Consider the following 18,166-nt stretch of genomic DNA (forward strand, 5'->3'; position numbering starts at 1 on the left):
AATAAATAAGTGGGCTAAAGTCTTAAAGAGAAACTTCGCTGAAGAGGAAAGAAGGATGGCCAATAGACATATGAAGAAATGCTCAACCTCTCTAGCCATAAAAGAAATGCAAATCAAAACAACATTGAGATACCACCTCACCCCAGTTAGAATGGCTATAATCAAGAAATCTAATAACAACAGATGCTGGAGGGGATGTGGACAGAAGGGAACCCTACTGCATTGTTGGTGGGAGTGTAAACTTGTTCAACCACTTTGGAAAGCAGTATGGAGGTTCCTCAAAAGACTCCACATAGAGCTCTCCTATGACCCAGCAATCCCACTTTTGGGCATTTACCCAAATGATCACAAACAAGACCATACTAAAGCTACCAGCACAACTATGTTTATTGCAGCATTATGTACCATAGCTAAGATAGGGAACCAATGCAGATGACCCGCAGTAGATGAATGTATCAAGAAAATGTGGTATATATACACAATGTAATTCTATGCCTCCATCAGAAAGAATGACATTGCCCCATTTCTTAAGAAATGGAAAGACTTGGAAAAATTATATGAAGTGAAGTAAGCCAGGCCCAAAGAAACATAGGTCCCATGGTTTCCCTTATTTGCAATAACTAGTCTATGTTTGAGACAAGCAGAAAAGGTCAAAAGCCATGTACATATGACCAGATAAGATGATGTTCAGCGAAATGAACCCCTAGATAGAGACATAAGTGGTTTTTTCTTTCTTGCTATTGTTTCTAACATGTTTATAAAGCCTGTCACTTTTGCCTCATGTTGCCTATCCTATTGACAGGCTCAACGTGGCACATTTTCTACAATGGATTCATCTTTCTCTCTTTCTTAGTATGGACTTCTAGGACTTTCTTCACATATTTTTTCCCAAGAACTTAGGTTTTACTAAACCTGTTTTAAAATTTTCTCAGTAAATAAATGGTCTCTAATGAGTGTCAGATATAATTACAAGTCTTTCCATGGGGACTCCACTTCCATTTGTATCCTATAGGCTCTCGAGATGTATCTTTGGCTCTTACCCTCACTTCCCTCTCTGTCTATGAAACTTATTTCAGGGAAGAACTTAATATATCCACTCACAGGAAGCTTTGCCAAACTTAATTACTTCTTCTGGGAGTGTGATTTAGAAAATTTCTGATAGAGATGTTTATATTTGATGTTTTAATTGAGTATCAACTAAGCCAAGCATTGTCTAGGCACTCAGAGGGGATTGTTATGGTAGACAAAATACACAGTGGTCCACAAGCTAATGTACATTTGGTCTCACATTTGTGGATTCAACCAATGGAACAAAATTCATCTGAGATGAACATGCTCACATATTTTCCCTATCCTTATTTCTTAAACAGCACAGCACGGTAAGTATTTGTCTAACATTTATGTTGTATTAAATATTATAGGTAATACATTGGTTTAAGGACTTATGATCTGTGGAGCTGCATGATAATAAGTTAATGGTAAATTATTAGATATATGACATTTTTATAGCAGGAATGGGAAACAAATTCAGTATTTAAAAATACTATCAATGGCAGACATGGTGATTGGAGCTAGGGAAAAGTCCAGTCAATCATTTTATCTCTTCTATAGTCCTTCAGATTTGAGTATTTTAGACATACCTCTAGTACAGAGAGAAAATACATGGGTCACACTCCTTTATACCTCCCCATTGGGGCTGCCATTGGGCCAAAGCATCATCCATTCTGCTTGCAAAGAGTTCATACCTGAGGTTCTTCAAGACAAAAGGACCAGCTGCACTACTTGTTTTGAATGCAACAAAATTTGTAGCTTTTGATGACTCTTTAAGGATACTGTTGACATTTTTTACCTATTTAGACAACTTTCTTGACATCAAGGCAGTGAAAAGTCTGACTGTATTTGGACAGCAATTGTGAAACTCCTAAGTTAGAATTCTGTTCCTGTCATGTACGGATGTACTTTCTAATTGACTTAGCTTCTGCATCTGTAAAGCAATCGTATTTTTATCTTCTTCACAGAATGTTTGTGAGGAACAAATGAAGTAATTGAAAATCTTTTAGCATACTTCCTAACATATGTAAATTGTATGCATGAGAGCTACTCTCCCAGTAATGGAGGTTGCATGTTCATTTCTTATAGGTCCAGAGATAGTCACTACCTCTGACATCATCCCTACCACAGGTTTGGAATGTGAGGTATGTCTGGCTAAGCTCCTTTAGCTCTTGTTATTTCATTAGTGTCTGCTAATGAAATAATCCACTAATCAAATCCACTACACAAATACAATTGAACTTCTTTTAGTATGCTCTCTAATCTTTGTTACCATGTAAGAATATGCATTACTTTTGTTGTCTTTTTAATTTTTTATTGTCAAGGTGATATACAGAGGGGTTACAGTTACACAAGTAAGGTACATTTCTTGTCAAACTTGTTACATTTTTAACAACTGCAATTTCTTAAATACTTAGATACTTTTTACTAGTTAGCTTCTGTCAGATTAAAATCAAAATGCAGGCCAGGTCCTGGTGGCTTATGCCTGTAATCCTAGCTACTCAGGAGGCTGAAGTCTGAGGATCATGGTTCAAAGCCAGCCCAGGGAAAGAAAGTCCATGAGACTCTTATCTCCAATAAACCACCAGAAAACTGGAAATGGCTTTGTGGCTCAAGGGGTAGAGCACTAGCCTTGAGCTGAAGAGCTGAGGGACAATGCACAGCCCTAGAGTTCCAGCCCCATGACCAAAAAAAAAAAAAAAAAAGCAAAGAAGGATCTTTACAATGCAGGCTAATTCATTATGGGTTTATGTGGGCTGTTTATTAGGCAGGTACTGTCTGCCAGTCTCTAGGCAAGATGATAATGGCATATTGTAACCAAAGAACATAATATTCATTGACTTAGTTGAGACTTAGGCAAATTTTTTAGTTCAAATATGCTCCTTTTTGATTAAATGAATTAATACCCAAGCAATATTTACTTAGTATTAGTCTGGCTAAGCACTAATTAGATGCCATGGATAAAACATTCAAGAGGTTGAGGAAAGGGGTGAAATTGTTTAAAAGTATTGCACTCTTTGCCTGACTTGTGTAAATGTAACCTATCTATTTTTAGCATTTTCAAAAAAAGAAGTAAAAAATTCCTGCCTGTGTGGAGTTATATTGGAGTTTCTGAGATTGTCACTAAACAATATAAGTTACTAATTACATAAAAATATTATCCCTTGTCAATGATTTTGGTACCCCGCATATTATATATACATTTGTCTGAATTGGGGAAGGGAAGGAGAACTACAAAATGGTGGGACAAAGGACAAAGGGTGAACCAATGCAACAGTGATATTCACATGTTGGAAATGAACTTTACAACTGGCAGGAGCATTGAGGGGGAGGGAAAGTGTGAGGAAAAAAAAGCGAGGGGGTAACACTGACAACACCAGGTACTCACTACCTTACATATGTAACTGTAATCCCTCTGTACATCACCTTGACAATTAAATTAAATTTTAAAAATATTTTGAAAGCCACTGTGTGCTGGTGGCTCACACCTGTATTCCTACCTATTCAGGAGGCTGAGATCTGAGGATCATGATTGGAAGCCAGCCTGGGCAGGAAAATCTATGAGACTTATATCTCCAATAAACTACTCACAAAATAAACTATTCAGAAAAAAGCCAGAATTGGCACTGTGGCTCAAGTGGTAGAGCACTATCTAGCTCTGAGCACAGAGGCTCAGTGGCCAGGCCTTGAATTCAAGCCCTAGTACCAGCAAACATTTTTTTTTAAAGACTCTTTTCAAGAGAAAAATTCAACTTTCTTCAATAAATTGGTCAGGGAATTTTTACTGATAATAGGAAGAGGTAAAGTGACATTAGAGCAAAATTTCTTTTTTTAAAAAATTTATTTTATTTTATTTTTATTGTGAAAATACTGTACAGAGGGGTTACAATTACATGGGCAAGATGAGTACATTTCTTATCAAGCATTGTAGCCTTCATCTTTGTTTCCCCTTCCCATCCCTTCCCATCCTCCCCCTACCCCCCCCAATCCTCCTCGCTCCCCCCCACCCCCCCCCCTCCCCGCACGAAAGTTGTAAAGTTCGTTTTCCACATAATGACTTGGACATCTCATTGTTGCAATGGATCCACCTGTATCCCTATTTAAATGATTTGTTTTTCCCCTTCCCCTCCACAAATTATACCGATATCAAATACAGTGAAAGCAGGGGTTATACTGTGGGGGAGGGACATACAAAGCAACAAAGAAATAATCTTATAAATTAGAGCAAAATTTCTAAAGATTATGGGAGACATTATGCAGAGAACCAGGCCTAAATTTCCAAACAAAGAAACTAAGAGTTGCAACTTCAGTTGAATATATTTAATATACTAAAGGAATAAGAGATGAATACAGTAGGAAGGAAAGTAGACTATTATAAAACACTGTGTCTTTTATTCTAAGTGGCACAGGAAGCCAAGTGATCGTTTTGGCTGCCATGTTGCAAGAAGTGTGTCAGGAAGTATGAGGAAAACCTATGAGGGAGAAGCAGGCTGCTGTGGGCCTTTACACAAGAAATGGATGGTGGACTTGAGAAATGCCTGCACACTGCCTCTGCTTGGAAGGCAGGTGTCACAGAATTTGGTGAAAAATTTGACACGGGTATCATGTGAGAAAAGTGTTGTGGGGTCTGAGATTTTTGCCTTAAGCAACCGAAAGATTGACACTAAGCAGAATGGGGAAGTTGGGAGAAGTGAAGACCTAGGAAAGTTGTAAGCTTGAGTTCAAATTTGCTGTGTAGCTTTAGATTCCTCATCGACACCAATCAGCTGTGGATATACAGCTCTGGTAGAAACTCATGGAATATTGGATGGAAGTTAAGCTAAGGTAAAATTTTGGAACTTCTCAGTAGGTAATTATATTTAGTTGGATTTACATGACATCTCCAACTGAGCAAACATGCAGTCAGAGAATAGTAGGGGGCTGCTGTAACTTTGATATGTTAAGAGAAGATGACAGACCTGCTATCCTCTGCTAAAAGGTTAAGAAGCCTGAGAATTGCTTATCAGAATGAGTGATCACAGTGCCCAGGTCTCTGTTACAAGTAATTTCAGTAGAGCAGAATGTATAAAATCATTTAGGTGGTTTAGATATTATGAGGGCTTTAGTTTTCTTATAATAATAACTTTTATCTTTCACTACAAAGTCATGAGGTAGTGGCATTCACCTGTTATCCAAGCTACCTTTAGGAAGTGTGTAAAATGTGAGTATTGTACCAGAAAAAAAGTGGAAAGCAAGAGTAATGCCTGTGAGGTGGTATGACTGGTTCCCAGAAAATCTTGGGACATTGGGCCTACCTACTTTGGAGTTTAGAAGTTCTCGCTTCAGAGTCCTGTTATTTAGCAAAATTACTTAACTTTTTATCCCTATTTTTGTTACTATATAAAATATTGGAGTGATAGAAATTTATATTATAGATTAGGGAAAAGTAAATGAAATGAAATTTTATTACTGATAACTAATAATGGATGATAAACAGTTGTCATATTTTCTCCATTCTTCAGAGTTGTAAATATAGAATGATGGACAGGAATTCTGGATCTACTAACTGTTAATTAGTAGGGGAATGTGGACAAGCCTCTTTAACCTTTGTACTTATTCTTTCAAATGTCTGATAGGCCACATAACACTATCTGCCTCAAAGAGTTGTGGGAATGAAATGAGTTAAGTAAAACAATGTTGGTTTTATCACTACTATATTTATTACTAACTACTTCTACAGAAATTTGTAATTACTGTCGTTATTACTTTAAATAGAATTGGAGTTTTAAACATTGGAAAACACAACACATTATTTATTTATTTATTTTTATTTTTTATTGTGAAAATACTGTACAGAGGAGTTACAATTACATGGGCAAGATAATGAGTACATTTCTTATCAAGCATTTAGCCTCCTCCTTTGTTTCTCCTTCCCATCCCTTCCCATCCGCCCCCTACTCCCCCACCCAATCCTCCCCGCTCCCTTTCCCCCCCCTTTCCCCCCCAGCACCAAAGTTGTAAAGTTCATTTTCAACATAACAACTTGTACATCTCATTGTTGCAATGGGTCCACCTATATCCCTATTTCAAGGATTTGTTTTTCCCCTTCCTCTCCACAAATTATACTGACATCAAATACAGTGAAAGCAGGGGTTATACTGTGGGGGAGGGACATACAAAGCAACAAAGAAATAATCTTGTAAATGTGTTAGAAACAATCACATGAAAGAAAAAAAACATTTAAATACATATCTTAGGATTCATTTCCCTAACATCACCTTATCTGAACTTTTCTGCTTGACTCAGACATATACTAGATATTGCAAATAAGGGAAACCATGGGACCTATGTTTCTTTGGGCCTGGCTTACTTCACTTCATATAATTTTTTCCAAGTCTTTCCATTTCCTAACAAATGGGGCAATGTCATTCTTTCTGATGGAAGCATAGAATTTCATTGTGTTTATATACCACATTTTCTTGATTCATTCATCTACTGAGGGGCATCTGGCTTGGTTCTATATCTTAGCTATAGTAAATAGTGCTGCAATAAACATAGTCGTGCTGGTAGCTTTAGTGTGGTCTTGTTCGTAAACATTTGGGTAAATGCCCAAAAGTGGGATTGCTGGGTTATAGGGGAGCTCTATGTGGAGTCTTTTGAGGAACCTCCATCTCCATACTGCTTTCCAAAGTGGTTGAACAAGTTTACACTCCCACCAACAATGCAGTAAGGTTCCCTTCTGTCCACATCTCCTCCAGCATCTGTTATTATTAGAGTTCTTGATTTTAGACATTCTAACTCAGGTGAGGTTATCTCAATGTTGTTTTGATTTACATTTCTTTTATGGCTAGGGAGGTTGAGCATTTCTTCATGTGTCTATTGGCCGTCCTTCTTTCCTCTTCAGAGAAGTTTCTCTTTAAGTCTTTAGCCCACTTATTTATTGGGCAGTTGTTTCTTTGAGTATTTTTTATTGGGGGATTTAATTTTTTGAGTTTCAAGTATATTTTAGATATAAGACCCTTGTCCGTTGTATGGCTAGTAAAGATCTTCTCCCAATCCGTGGGCTTTCTATTGATCTTGCTAGCTATGTCCTTTGCCATGCAGCTCTGCAACTTCATGCAATCCCATTTGTCCAACCTTTCTTTGATTAAAACACATTATTTATATAGAAGATTTGAGGTATGAATAGAATTAATTTGTAACAATATTATCCAAATGCTTTCAAACTTAACACATAATAAAAAATTGCAGTATTGAATTTTAAACTCAGAGCCTCATGCTTGCTAAACAGGTTCTCTCCTATCATCCAGCCTTCTTTGTTTTAGGTTTTCTTTGGATAGGGTCTCACTGTTGGGGCTAGTTTTGGACTGTAATACACTTGCTAAGACCTCCCACATAGCTGGCATTCCAGTCATATAGCATTGTATCTTGCTGATTGTTGAGGTGAGGGCTCATTAACTTTTGTCCTGTGCTGGCCTTGAAGTAGAGTCTCACTGGAACAATAGATGAATGCCAGGATACCATGACTTTATAGTGAAATATTTGGCAGGGTTAAATTGTGATTTTTTCAAATGATATTACAGAATTTATATTCATATGTTAGATTTATGTATCATAATAGGAAAGGTTGGCTGTTGCTACACAAGTCTGCTTACAATCAGCTGAGGTAGATAGCACAGGAAAAGACTGTTCAGATTCTGAGTGTGCTGGTAATTCTGATGTCAAAGTCAATATCAAAGAAACATAGGTCCCATGGTTATTTGCATTAACTAGTATATCTCTAGGAGAAGCAGAAAATATCAGATAAGAGATGTTAAGTGAATTGAACCCTAAGATAAGGACATAAGTGGGTTTTTTTTCTTTTTTGTTAATGCTTCTAATGTATTTATAAGGTACCACGTGATGTTTTGGTGCTTTGTATGTCCCTCCCCCATGGTATAACCCCTGTTTTCACTGTATTTGATGTTGGTATAATTTGGGGAAGGCAAAGGGAAAAAAACAAATTGCTTAAACAGGGATACAGGTTGACCCATTGCAACAATGAGATGTACAAGATGCTATGTTGAAAAATGAACTTTACAATTTAGGTTGGGGGGATTGAGGGAGAAGAGTGTAGTTGTGGAGATGGGAAGGAAGGGATGGTAGGTGAAAAACAGAGGAGACAACAATATTTGATAAAAAAATGTACTCATTACTTTGCTCATGTAACTGTAACCCCTCTGTATAGTATTCTCACAGTAAAAAACATTAAAAAACAATATTAAGATAAATATACTCTCTACAGTATTCAGTATGCGCTGAATTTAAAATTAATCTTAATACTGACTTGTGAAATTTTTACTGTTTTTCCAAAACATTCTGGTATTTAGGAATTATATATTATGGGCAATACGCAATCAATAAGTCAATTGGAAATATTTGTTTGAGGTGGTGAAAACTTATTAACTTTTTTTTTTGATAACAGCCTCAGCAGTTTGATCCTGTTTATAACTGTAGCCAATACATATGCCTTAACATGGAATGGACATTTTACAACTGGTCTCTGAACTGCCCCATGGACTTGCAAATGCCTGACTGTGGTTTTCGGGGGAGACCTGTTCAAGTCAACACTGATCTCTGCTGCCCTGAGTGGGAATGTCCTTGTAAGTCTGTGTCTTTTGTGATGGCCCATTTCTTTAATCAGCAAGAAGTGTTACTTTTTTAACTCATCACCTCATCTTACCTCATCATGGACAGATGTCTCTGAGTTTTCTTCACTTAAGGTTATGATTCAGCATTTGTGAAATGTTGAGCTGCTTTGTGTCAGAGATGAGATTAACAGTACTCGCCTTGAGAGCAGTTAGTACTAAACATACCAATGGTTGATAGTCTAACTTTGCTCTCTGTCATTCTGTCTTAGGTCGCTGTTCCATGCTGTCAGAGCTGAGCATTATTACCTTTGATGGGAACAATGCTGCCTTGTACAGCATGGCTTCTTATATCTTAGTGAGAATCCCTGGGGAAAGTATAGTTGTTCACATTGAAAAGTGTTCCATGAACCAGGTAAGTCTTCACCACTCCGTATTCATTTATTCATAGACTGTAAGTGGGAGATCTGGTAACACTGGGAATTCTCAGTACTCACAAACTCACTGACATTGAAACAAAAAAATGTCATATACATGTACACACACATACACACATGTATTTCCAGATTATGTTTCTAAAACTCAAGATGCGAATTTCCTTTAAAAGTGCTTCTTTTTTTATACTTTATTTTTCAGAATGGGAATTCATTTAAAAAACTAGTAAGTATTTGTAAATTATGTAGTAAATGTATTCTTTTCAATCACTAAAATTATGTTTAACTCCATAAAACTTTAATACTTTTCAACTGAAGGTTTCTTCTGGGAGAATTTCTGGACTTTGTTTTAAGAAGTTAAATGTGACAACATCTGTACATAAAATTCTTGTCAACAGAGTGGCAAGGAAGGTAAGAGCACAAAACTAAAAGGTACATCATTAAATGAAAAAAAGGGAATTACTTAAAATAACTTTTACTGAAGGGAGGGAAAATATTAGCAAACTTTCATTACACTATGCTAATAATTCTTCCCATGGGAGTTCTAAAACTTTTTCTTTGTATTTTATTTATTTTTATATCTTTATTGTAAAGGTGATGAATAGGGGGTTACAGTTGTATAAATAAGGTAATGAGTACATTTCTTTTTAAACACTGTTACCTCCTCCACTTTCTCTGGCTTGTCTCTCCCTATCCCCTCCCTCCCAAGTTGTATAGTTTCTTTCCTTTTTGTGAACAGGGTCTCACTATGTGGTCCAGGATGGCCTTGAACCCACAATCTCAGCCTCCTTCTGGCTGGAATTATGGATGTATACCACTATACTCAGCTCAAAAATTTGTTTGTTAATATGTTATTTCTCCTCCATTTATGTGTCAACTGTTGAGACATCTTTCCTATGAGTTAACTTTGAGGTCTATGTGAAATTGGCTAACAACTATTTTGAGAATGCAAGTGGCCAAATGTTTTTATTCCACAGTGAATGTTTGTGCTTCAAATCAGACAAAGTAAAAATGACCTGAAGAGGAAAAGAGTAGTAGCTAAAAATATTAGGATGAAATCCCTGAGAGGACAGATGGAAGAACCTGTTGTATTTTGTTTTGTTTTGGTGGTACTGGTGTTTGAACTCAGAACTTCAACACTGGTTTGGCAGACATTAAAATGCTTGAGCCATGCCTCTATCACTCTCTGCTCTCATTATTTTTAGGATAAATTCTTGTTTTTGTTCTGCCTGTCCTTGCCTACATCCTCCTGGCTTTCCATGTAGCTGAAATGCCAGGCACATACCATTGAGCCCAGTTTTTCTGTTGAGCTGCATTCTCAAGAACTCCCCATACTCGACTGAATCAATAAGATTAAAGACATGAGACACTAGCACTTGCCTAAAGACTGATTTTGAATTACGTTTACCATTAAGTTTTCAGTGAATAAGTAATAGCTAAAATAAAATTGAAGGCTCACTTACCTTTATTATTATACACTGAAGAAGACCAAGCTATTATTTTTAAAAGGTTTGATAGAGACCACTTAGTTTTACAAGAAAAGTTTTACAAGAATCTATAGTTACCATATAGCAGTGAGTTATGAGCTGGATGCTTCACTCCAATCTAAATGGTTCTCTCAAAAGTATAAAAAGTAAAGATTTTGTTTACACTTACTGACATATATTCTTTCTATAAGTAATTGCATCTGTCGGCAGAAGCTCGTTAAATGAGACAAAATATATTAACATGTTTAATGGGCTAAAACCTAAAGTACATGAATAATGCACTTTGTTGGATGACAGAATTTTAATATAGTTTGAATTTGATGAAATTGATATATTAATGAAAAGTAGATGGGAAATAAACTCAGATTTCATAAGAGCCATTTTCCTGAGCCTTTGGAAGGAAGGACTTATTTTTGGCCTCAGGTTAATGCATCACTGGTCATATATTTGACCAATAATCAATTATCTAGAAGGTATTTAATAAGAGTTTATGTGAAAATAAGCCACACAATTCCTGATCTCAAGTAACTTGTAGATATATGGGTAAGAAATCAGGGAGGTAAAGTTGCAGAATTATGACCAAAATATGGAAACATAAACAAGGATCGTTGGATGACCTGATAAGAGGGTCAAATAAGTCTTTCTGAAAGAGATGACCCTTAAAGTAAATCTTACCTACTGAGTAAAAAGTAGGAAGATGTGGAGATGTTTCATCCCCAGGTAACTGTATGGCAAGATGAGAAATTGGATTGTTGGTGAGCTGGAATATCAGTAATTTTACGTCTACTCTTACACATGGAACTATATCATTGTCCCCTTCCCCTTTTTAAAAAAAGAGCATGATTCAAAATAGGGCCACCAGAATGGTTCTATGTTAAATATAAGTCTAGAATCCAAAAAGTAGGATCACTCGGAGCCTTAGTCTTCACCAAGCTTGGCTGAACATTTTAGGAACATTGTTACAGTTAAACAAGCACTGATATAAAACATCAAAGTGAAAACATCCTAAAAATTAATTTGTTATCTTAAATTCATAGTAGACAGTAATGGTGCAATCAAAATATATTGAAAAATATATTGAAAAAAACTGACATAAAAGCATATAAACACAGAAGAAAGTTATATTTTAAGAAAAATGAAATGCAAAGGGGAAAGCATTGAATGTAGCATGTGGCAAAGGAAACAAAGATGCTTAAAATTATACAAACTGTATAGCAGCAGAGAAATTAAAAAAAACTATAACTGCTTTGTTAAATGGCACCTCCTTTGTACAACTGCTTAACGATAGTAAAAAAAATATATTTTTAAAAGCCATAATATTGGAAATAAATAGGGTTTAAAAACCACCAAACATTACAGGAAGAATGTGTTTCTCAATTTGTGAAATCCAAATGCTACTTTCTGGAATAATAAATCAACTAAATATAAAAAAATAAAAGTTTATTATAAATCCTAATATAGTTTTAAAAATGTTTTCTTAAAGTTTTTATTATTTTCTTTTTTCATTTTCTTTTGTATTTTACTTATGTGGTATTGAGAAATCAAACCAGGGCCTTATGCAAGAGCTCTGCCACTAAGGCAGTTTTTTTTTTCCAGCCCTTTTGTTAAAAAAAAAAAAATCACATTTTTCTAACGGGTGCATTTCTGTTATTATTCTAGGTAGAAGTGGATTCTATTGCTGTGCCCTTGCCCTTTGCAAGTCGAGAACTGTTCATAGAGGATTCTGGTACAATGTACGTGATCAATACACCAGCTGGGTTGGTTGTAAAGTGGGCTCACCTTACAGGGATTATAGACATTCACTTTGGCTTCCAGTTTAACTTCTCATCTTATACCGAAGGACTTTGTGGTGAGTATTGATCTTCAAACCTATACTTCTAACATTTTGTCTTGTTTTCACTACATTGTTTTTTACTCCCCTGGCCCAGACTTGAAATGAGTACACACAATCCTTCAGGTTAATATTGAAGGCAATAAAGAACGAGGCTCAATGAGAGTTCAATTGGGACATTTTATGGAAATCTATACCTACTGTTGTGTACCTACAGTACATTTCTACTTGTTTGTCTTTTTAAAACATTAGTAAAGTTTCAGCATTCATTTTATTTTAATGTGATAAAAATAAGGCACAGAAAGAGAAGACTAAATACTTTTGTTTCTTAAGGTCAGGGAAAACTGAGAGAATCACAGTGTTATGAACATTTTCCTAGTTTTATTGTGTAGTTTTATATTTCTGTTAAATATAGTGTGGAAAAATTCATTAGCTAAGGAAAACACTTAGAAATATCTATAGCTATGTAACAAAGGTTTGAAGCAATTGGATCTGTGTCCTTTGGGAAGTTGAACATATATTCAAATTTCTATGTCTTTCCCAGCTTTTTGCTCCTAAGGAACTATTAGTTTTTTTTTCAAAGAGAGGGAGGCAGTAATAACTCATTTCCAGATCATTAACATAATTTTTGCAGGTATCAAAATACCACCTTCTACTCCACAAATATATACAATTATTGTGTGTCAATTAAAAATTTAAGATCATTGTCAGAAATAGATATGTTAACATAAAAACATATTACTTAATAAACACAATCAATAAATGCTTAGTACAAATATGTATACTTGAACCTTACTAAATACTAATTGAATAAAATTTATAGATTACCTTCTGAATGTGTTGATTTATACGCGATACTGAAACTCAAAAGGGAATAAGACTAAATCCTTGTCCTCAGTAAATTATATGAATTACTCAAGTTTTTAAAAGCACAAACATTTAAAAGCATGAACATAAAGATTATGATCAAAGGAATACCACATTATATTTTAAGAGTATGCTAAAAATAGCATAAAATTCTGTAGTGATTTAAGGTTATGACTGTGCAAATCTTTATTATTAAATATGTATTATCTAGAATGCATAATTTACTAGTTATTGAGTAATAATGCAGACTTTTTAATGCATTTTCCTATGATATATCACTTCTGTGTAGCATGATTTCTGTTACATTTTCTTCTCTGCTCTTAGCACTTTTAAGGAGATCGACAATCTTCTAACTGCTTTTTAGCTCAGCACTTTAGAGAAGAGGCTAGGAATATTGGTTTTCCTAGCCATGTGTCACTGCCAAAACTCTGTAACCACCATGAGGGCAAAAGTGTGGTTCATTGAGAGGACATCTGATGCTATGAGGACTATGCTAGTTGCTGACTGAAGAAGCCATACTTAGCAAGAGCATGACCCAAACTGTACGTGGACACACACATACACACACGCACATCCACACCGAATGGGAAGCCATGTTGTCATCTCATTTAACACAGCATTATGAAGTCTGTTGGGCTAGTGGAAGCAGTTGTAGGGTAAACATACTTTTGCAAGCAGTGAGAATTTAGACATAAAAATAAGCTTTGTGACTCTAATGAGTCGATTTAAAGAAGTGTACTGACAGTGTTCAAGTAAGCTATGATTGGGTCCCTGGATCCTTCCTTTGTACTGACCTTGGCTGTGCCCTCCAATAAAGAATCAGTAAGTACCTCCTTGATCTGGCCTTCCTTAAGAAAGCTAGAAGATGTGGTAGAGAAAAGCACCATAGCCCTCAACAGACCATGTTACCACAACAAAGGGACAGGTCTCAGGTCCAAGAATTCCCAATTCAGGCCCTGAGCTTGAGAATGATTGTTCTAATATTGAGTGAATCCAAATGTCTGAGTGACTGTTATGAGACTGATTTGTGCCTGGCGTATCTGTATCAAGTGCAAATTACAAGGAATGAAGATTACCCTTGTGTCAATCAATGCTCGTATCTGGACTGGGGTCATGCTGTTGGCAGAGGGAGAGGAATAATTCCAGAAAGGGAAAGTTTGATGTTTTCAGGAAAAGTTTTGCTGGGAGAAAGGAAGACTGGGAATCAAAGAATAGGCTTCCATTGGTCTTGGAAATGCCTGACCAGGTGTAAAAGTCTGTTCTTAAGCTTGAGGCAGATCATATAATTTACGCTTGGGGCAGATCATATAATAAGAGAAGTGTGTAGGATCAAAATAAATCTCACCTTAATTTTATATATCTCTTTATCATATCTTAATTTTAGATCCATGATTTCTTTCTTATCTCATTGAAGCAGTTTTATATTAATATATCACAGAATCAGAAACATAATGTTAAACCCTTTATCATGGCTAAAGTTAAAGTATGCAAAACTGACTCATCATTCAGTAAATAACTCAGTTCAGATCAAATATTAAACTGGGTTAGTTGTGCTACTTATATTTGATTTAAGCTATTTTTGTCTAAATGTCATATGTTCTGTACAGGAATTTGCAATGATAATCCAGATGATGATCTCAAGATGCAAAATGGCACAATTATCACAAATATGGAAGATATAGAATTGTTTATCCAGAGCTGGGAAATTGAGAAGTCATTTGAAGTAACAATGAGAAGACCTGTTAGGAACTGTACTGAGCATGACTGTAGTCATTGCATTGAATTGTTAAATAGAGACATTTTCTTTTCATGTCATGATAAAGTAAGTCAAGAGCAACCACAAATAAGAACTGTTGCATTTGACATGTTGAGAGAAAATGCCACTAAATTCCTATTCTTGCTGTGATACTCTTCTATCGAGAATAGTGTATCTCCAAACCTGTCATTGTATTTTGGAATTTAAGGTCACTTACTGCTTATAGGTTTATAGAGATAAAAGAGACAAATACCTTTTTCTTCCTTGTATGATTTACACTCTGCATATTGAATTCATGTTAATTTTCATCACTGAATTGACATTTTGATTTTAAACACTGTGTGAGAACAATCAAGATCTTCATTCAAATGGCTAGATGTGAGTTCCTATGAGCAGGTTAGCAGAACTTTATTTTGGGGCACCAATATTTGGACTCGAGATATTTATGTATTTTCTGCATTTTATGTAACTATAACTCCATTGTACATCACGTTTATTTTTTTATTGTGAAAATACCGTACAGAGGAGTTACAATTACATAGGCAAGATAACGAGTACATTTCTTATCAAGCATTGTTGCCTCCTCTTTGTTTCCCCTTCCCATCCCTTCTCATACCTCATACTCCTTCCACCTCCTCCCCACTCAATCCTCCCCCCTCACCAAAGTAGTAACTAGTATATGTCTCAGTCAAGCAGAAAAGGTCAGATAAGTTGATGTTAGGGGAATGAACCCCAAGATAAGTATTCAAATGTTTTTTTTCTCTTTCTTGCAACTGTTTCTAACATATGTTGCTTTGTATGTCCCTCCCCCGCAGTATAACCCCTGCTTTCACTGTATTTGATGTTGGTATAATTTGTGGATGGGAAGGGAAAAAAACAAATCGTTTAACTAGGGATACAGGTGGACCCATTGCAACAAGGAGATATACAAGTCATTATGTCCTTGTATGTTTTGTTAAAGCTCTATTGCTTTCAAAAAATAAAATTATGTCCTATGAACAAATGGCTCAGGAGAAAGAGATAAGTCATTTTTGATAATTAAGTATGTAAAGTTTTATTAATTCTTTATGATCCTAGCCTTTAGGGTTGTACTTCTCTAAGTAACTGCAACATATTCAATTTAACTGATATTTATTATTCCTTAGCTTTCTAAGTTCAAGTGATTGATACATGTTTTAAATAATTGGTCACTAATAATGATTCATTGTTAGAGACAAAGCACAAATAGAATTTCAAGAATCATTTGACTAAATTATAGTAAGCACTGAGTGTTACATTGTGTTACAAGAATAAGATTTCCCTCTGTCCTTAACGTATTTAGAAAAAGGGTGTGAGCAGATATCCTACAATAAACATTATTGAGGTGCTTCAGACCTCAGCTTTGTAATAGAAATTGAGAAATCTCATAAAGCTTTAGACCCTTGAACTGTTTAGAAGGACAAATTTGTCAGGAGAGAAGGAGAGGAAGGAAGATATACACAGAGAAAGTAATACCATGCAAAAGTATATTTGGTATGAAAAGCCAGGCAAAGGTAAGATTGAAGTAATCTGGTGTGACATATATAGAAAGAGTAGCAAGGAGAATAGGATGTTCTCTTGGTGTTTCCTAGTAAATTTGATAGTGAAAGGAAAGAAAGAAGAACTTCATATATTCATAAGGAATTGGACACTAGCAAAAATGGCTAATATTTAATATCAAAAAATATACTATAGCTTGATGCCCATGGCACATGCTTATAATACTAGCTATGCAGGAGGCTGAGATCTGAGAGGATCATAGTTCAAAGACAGGCCAAACAGGAAAATTTATGAGACTCTGATCTCCAGTTAACCACCAAAAAGCCTGAAGTGGAGCTATGGCATAAGTGGTAGAGCACTAGCTTTGAATAAAAAAGCTCAGGGACAGCACCCAAGCCCTGAGTTGAAGCTCCAGAACCACACCCTCCTCCCCAAGACATAGAGGTGCACACACACACACACAATCTAATAATATAATCTAGTAATATGATCTGGTACATAAGTAACAATCGTTTGATTAGGGAAGACACTGGCCATGTTTTTATAGTCAAGGTGGAAAATATAACTTTTCATGTAGAAAACAGGTAACAGGAATGTTTAAGAAGGTGAACTGGAAGGCATCTAGACATCCCATAAAACTGGGTTAAAGCATCTTCCAGAGAGCTTTAGTACAGCCTTTGACTCCATGCCTTCAACCACCACCACAACAAAAGATGGCTGTTAGGTACCAGGTGCAGGGGCTCAAGCTTATCATCCTAGCTAAGGAGATAGAAATTGAGGGATCACTACCTGGGCAAAAAGAAATTTACAAGATTCCATCTCAGTGGTTGGGCATGGTGGAGCATGCCTTTTAATTGGGCACAGCCATATATGCCTGCCATTCCATGCAATACAGGAAGCATATGTAGGAAGATCATATCGTAGGCCCTCTCAGTCATAAAGAAAGATTCTACTTCCAAAATAGGTAGCACAAAAAGGAGCTGGTAGTAGAACTCCTATCTAACAAGGGTCAGGCCCAGAATTCAATCACTAGTACTTTGCTCCCTCCCTAAAGGCTGTCAGAAGATGACCACCAGTCATCATAGTGGCCACCTTCTTGCTGAGGGCAGGATAATGACTCAATCATCGAGGTGCTGGAGGCTATGGGATTAATTTCCAAGTCAAGATGGGGATAGAACATCACAGAAAGGTTTGCACAGTCCTACACACACACACAAAGTGAGGAAGACAGGAAGAAGCCATATAAGCCGACTGCTAGTCCTCCCTGTAGGCAGGTGCAGACCCAGGCTCCTTGATAAGCAGGTGGATTCAGAGGAGAAAAACTCAAAATGTAGATACTTAATACATGTTTATGGGATGAATGAGTGGAGAGAGAAATTGTAATGAACGAATATTATGTTATAAATTAAATGATTCAGATTTATATCACCTCTAGAAGTCTAATGGTCTAAAAGGACTACGGTGAATAAAAGAAAAGTGGACAAGATATATTGTATTCATAAAGTACTTTGTTAAATGGAAACTCCTTTGTACAACTACTGAAAGATAATAAGAAAAAAGAAAAGTGGTTTCTAATTAAAGCAAAGCCTATAAATTTGTAAAAACTATGTGTCTCA

General features: G+C 35.9%; 1 protein-coding gene across 1 annotated transcript in view; it reads left to right on the forward strand.

Annotated features, from left to right (window-relative positions):
- Otogl (otogelin like) overlaps positions 1-18,166 on the forward strand; it is an 88,765-nt gene that overhangs the window by 49,000 nt on the left and 21,599 nt on the right. Inside the window, exons 18-24 of the mRNA XM_070037862.1 lie at positions 2,152-2,195; positions 8,495-8,672; positions 8,930-9,072; positions 9,294-9,317; positions 9,410-9,502; positions 12,238-12,427; positions 14,884-15,098. Coding sequence (XP_069893963.1) covers positions 2,152-2,195; positions 8,495-8,672; positions 8,930-9,072; positions 9,294-9,317; positions 9,410-9,502; positions 12,238-12,427; positions 14,884-15,098 — 887 coding nt within the window. The remainder of the gene's footprint in view (positions 1-2,151; positions 2,196-8,494; positions 8,673-8,929; positions 9,073-9,293; positions 9,318-9,409; positions 9,503-12,237; positions 12,428-14,883; positions 15,099-18,166) is intronic.

The sequence above is a fragment of the Dipodomys merriami genome, unplaced genomic scaffold (genome assembly GCF_024711535.1).
Source record: "Dipodomys merriami isolate MVZ:Mamm:240054 unplaced genomic scaffold, mDipMer1.0.p SCAF_10, whole genome shotgun sequence".
Classification (NCBI taxonomy): domain Eukaryota; kingdom Metazoa; phylum Chordata; class Mammalia; order Rodentia; family Heteromyidae; genus Dipodomys; species Dipodomys merriami.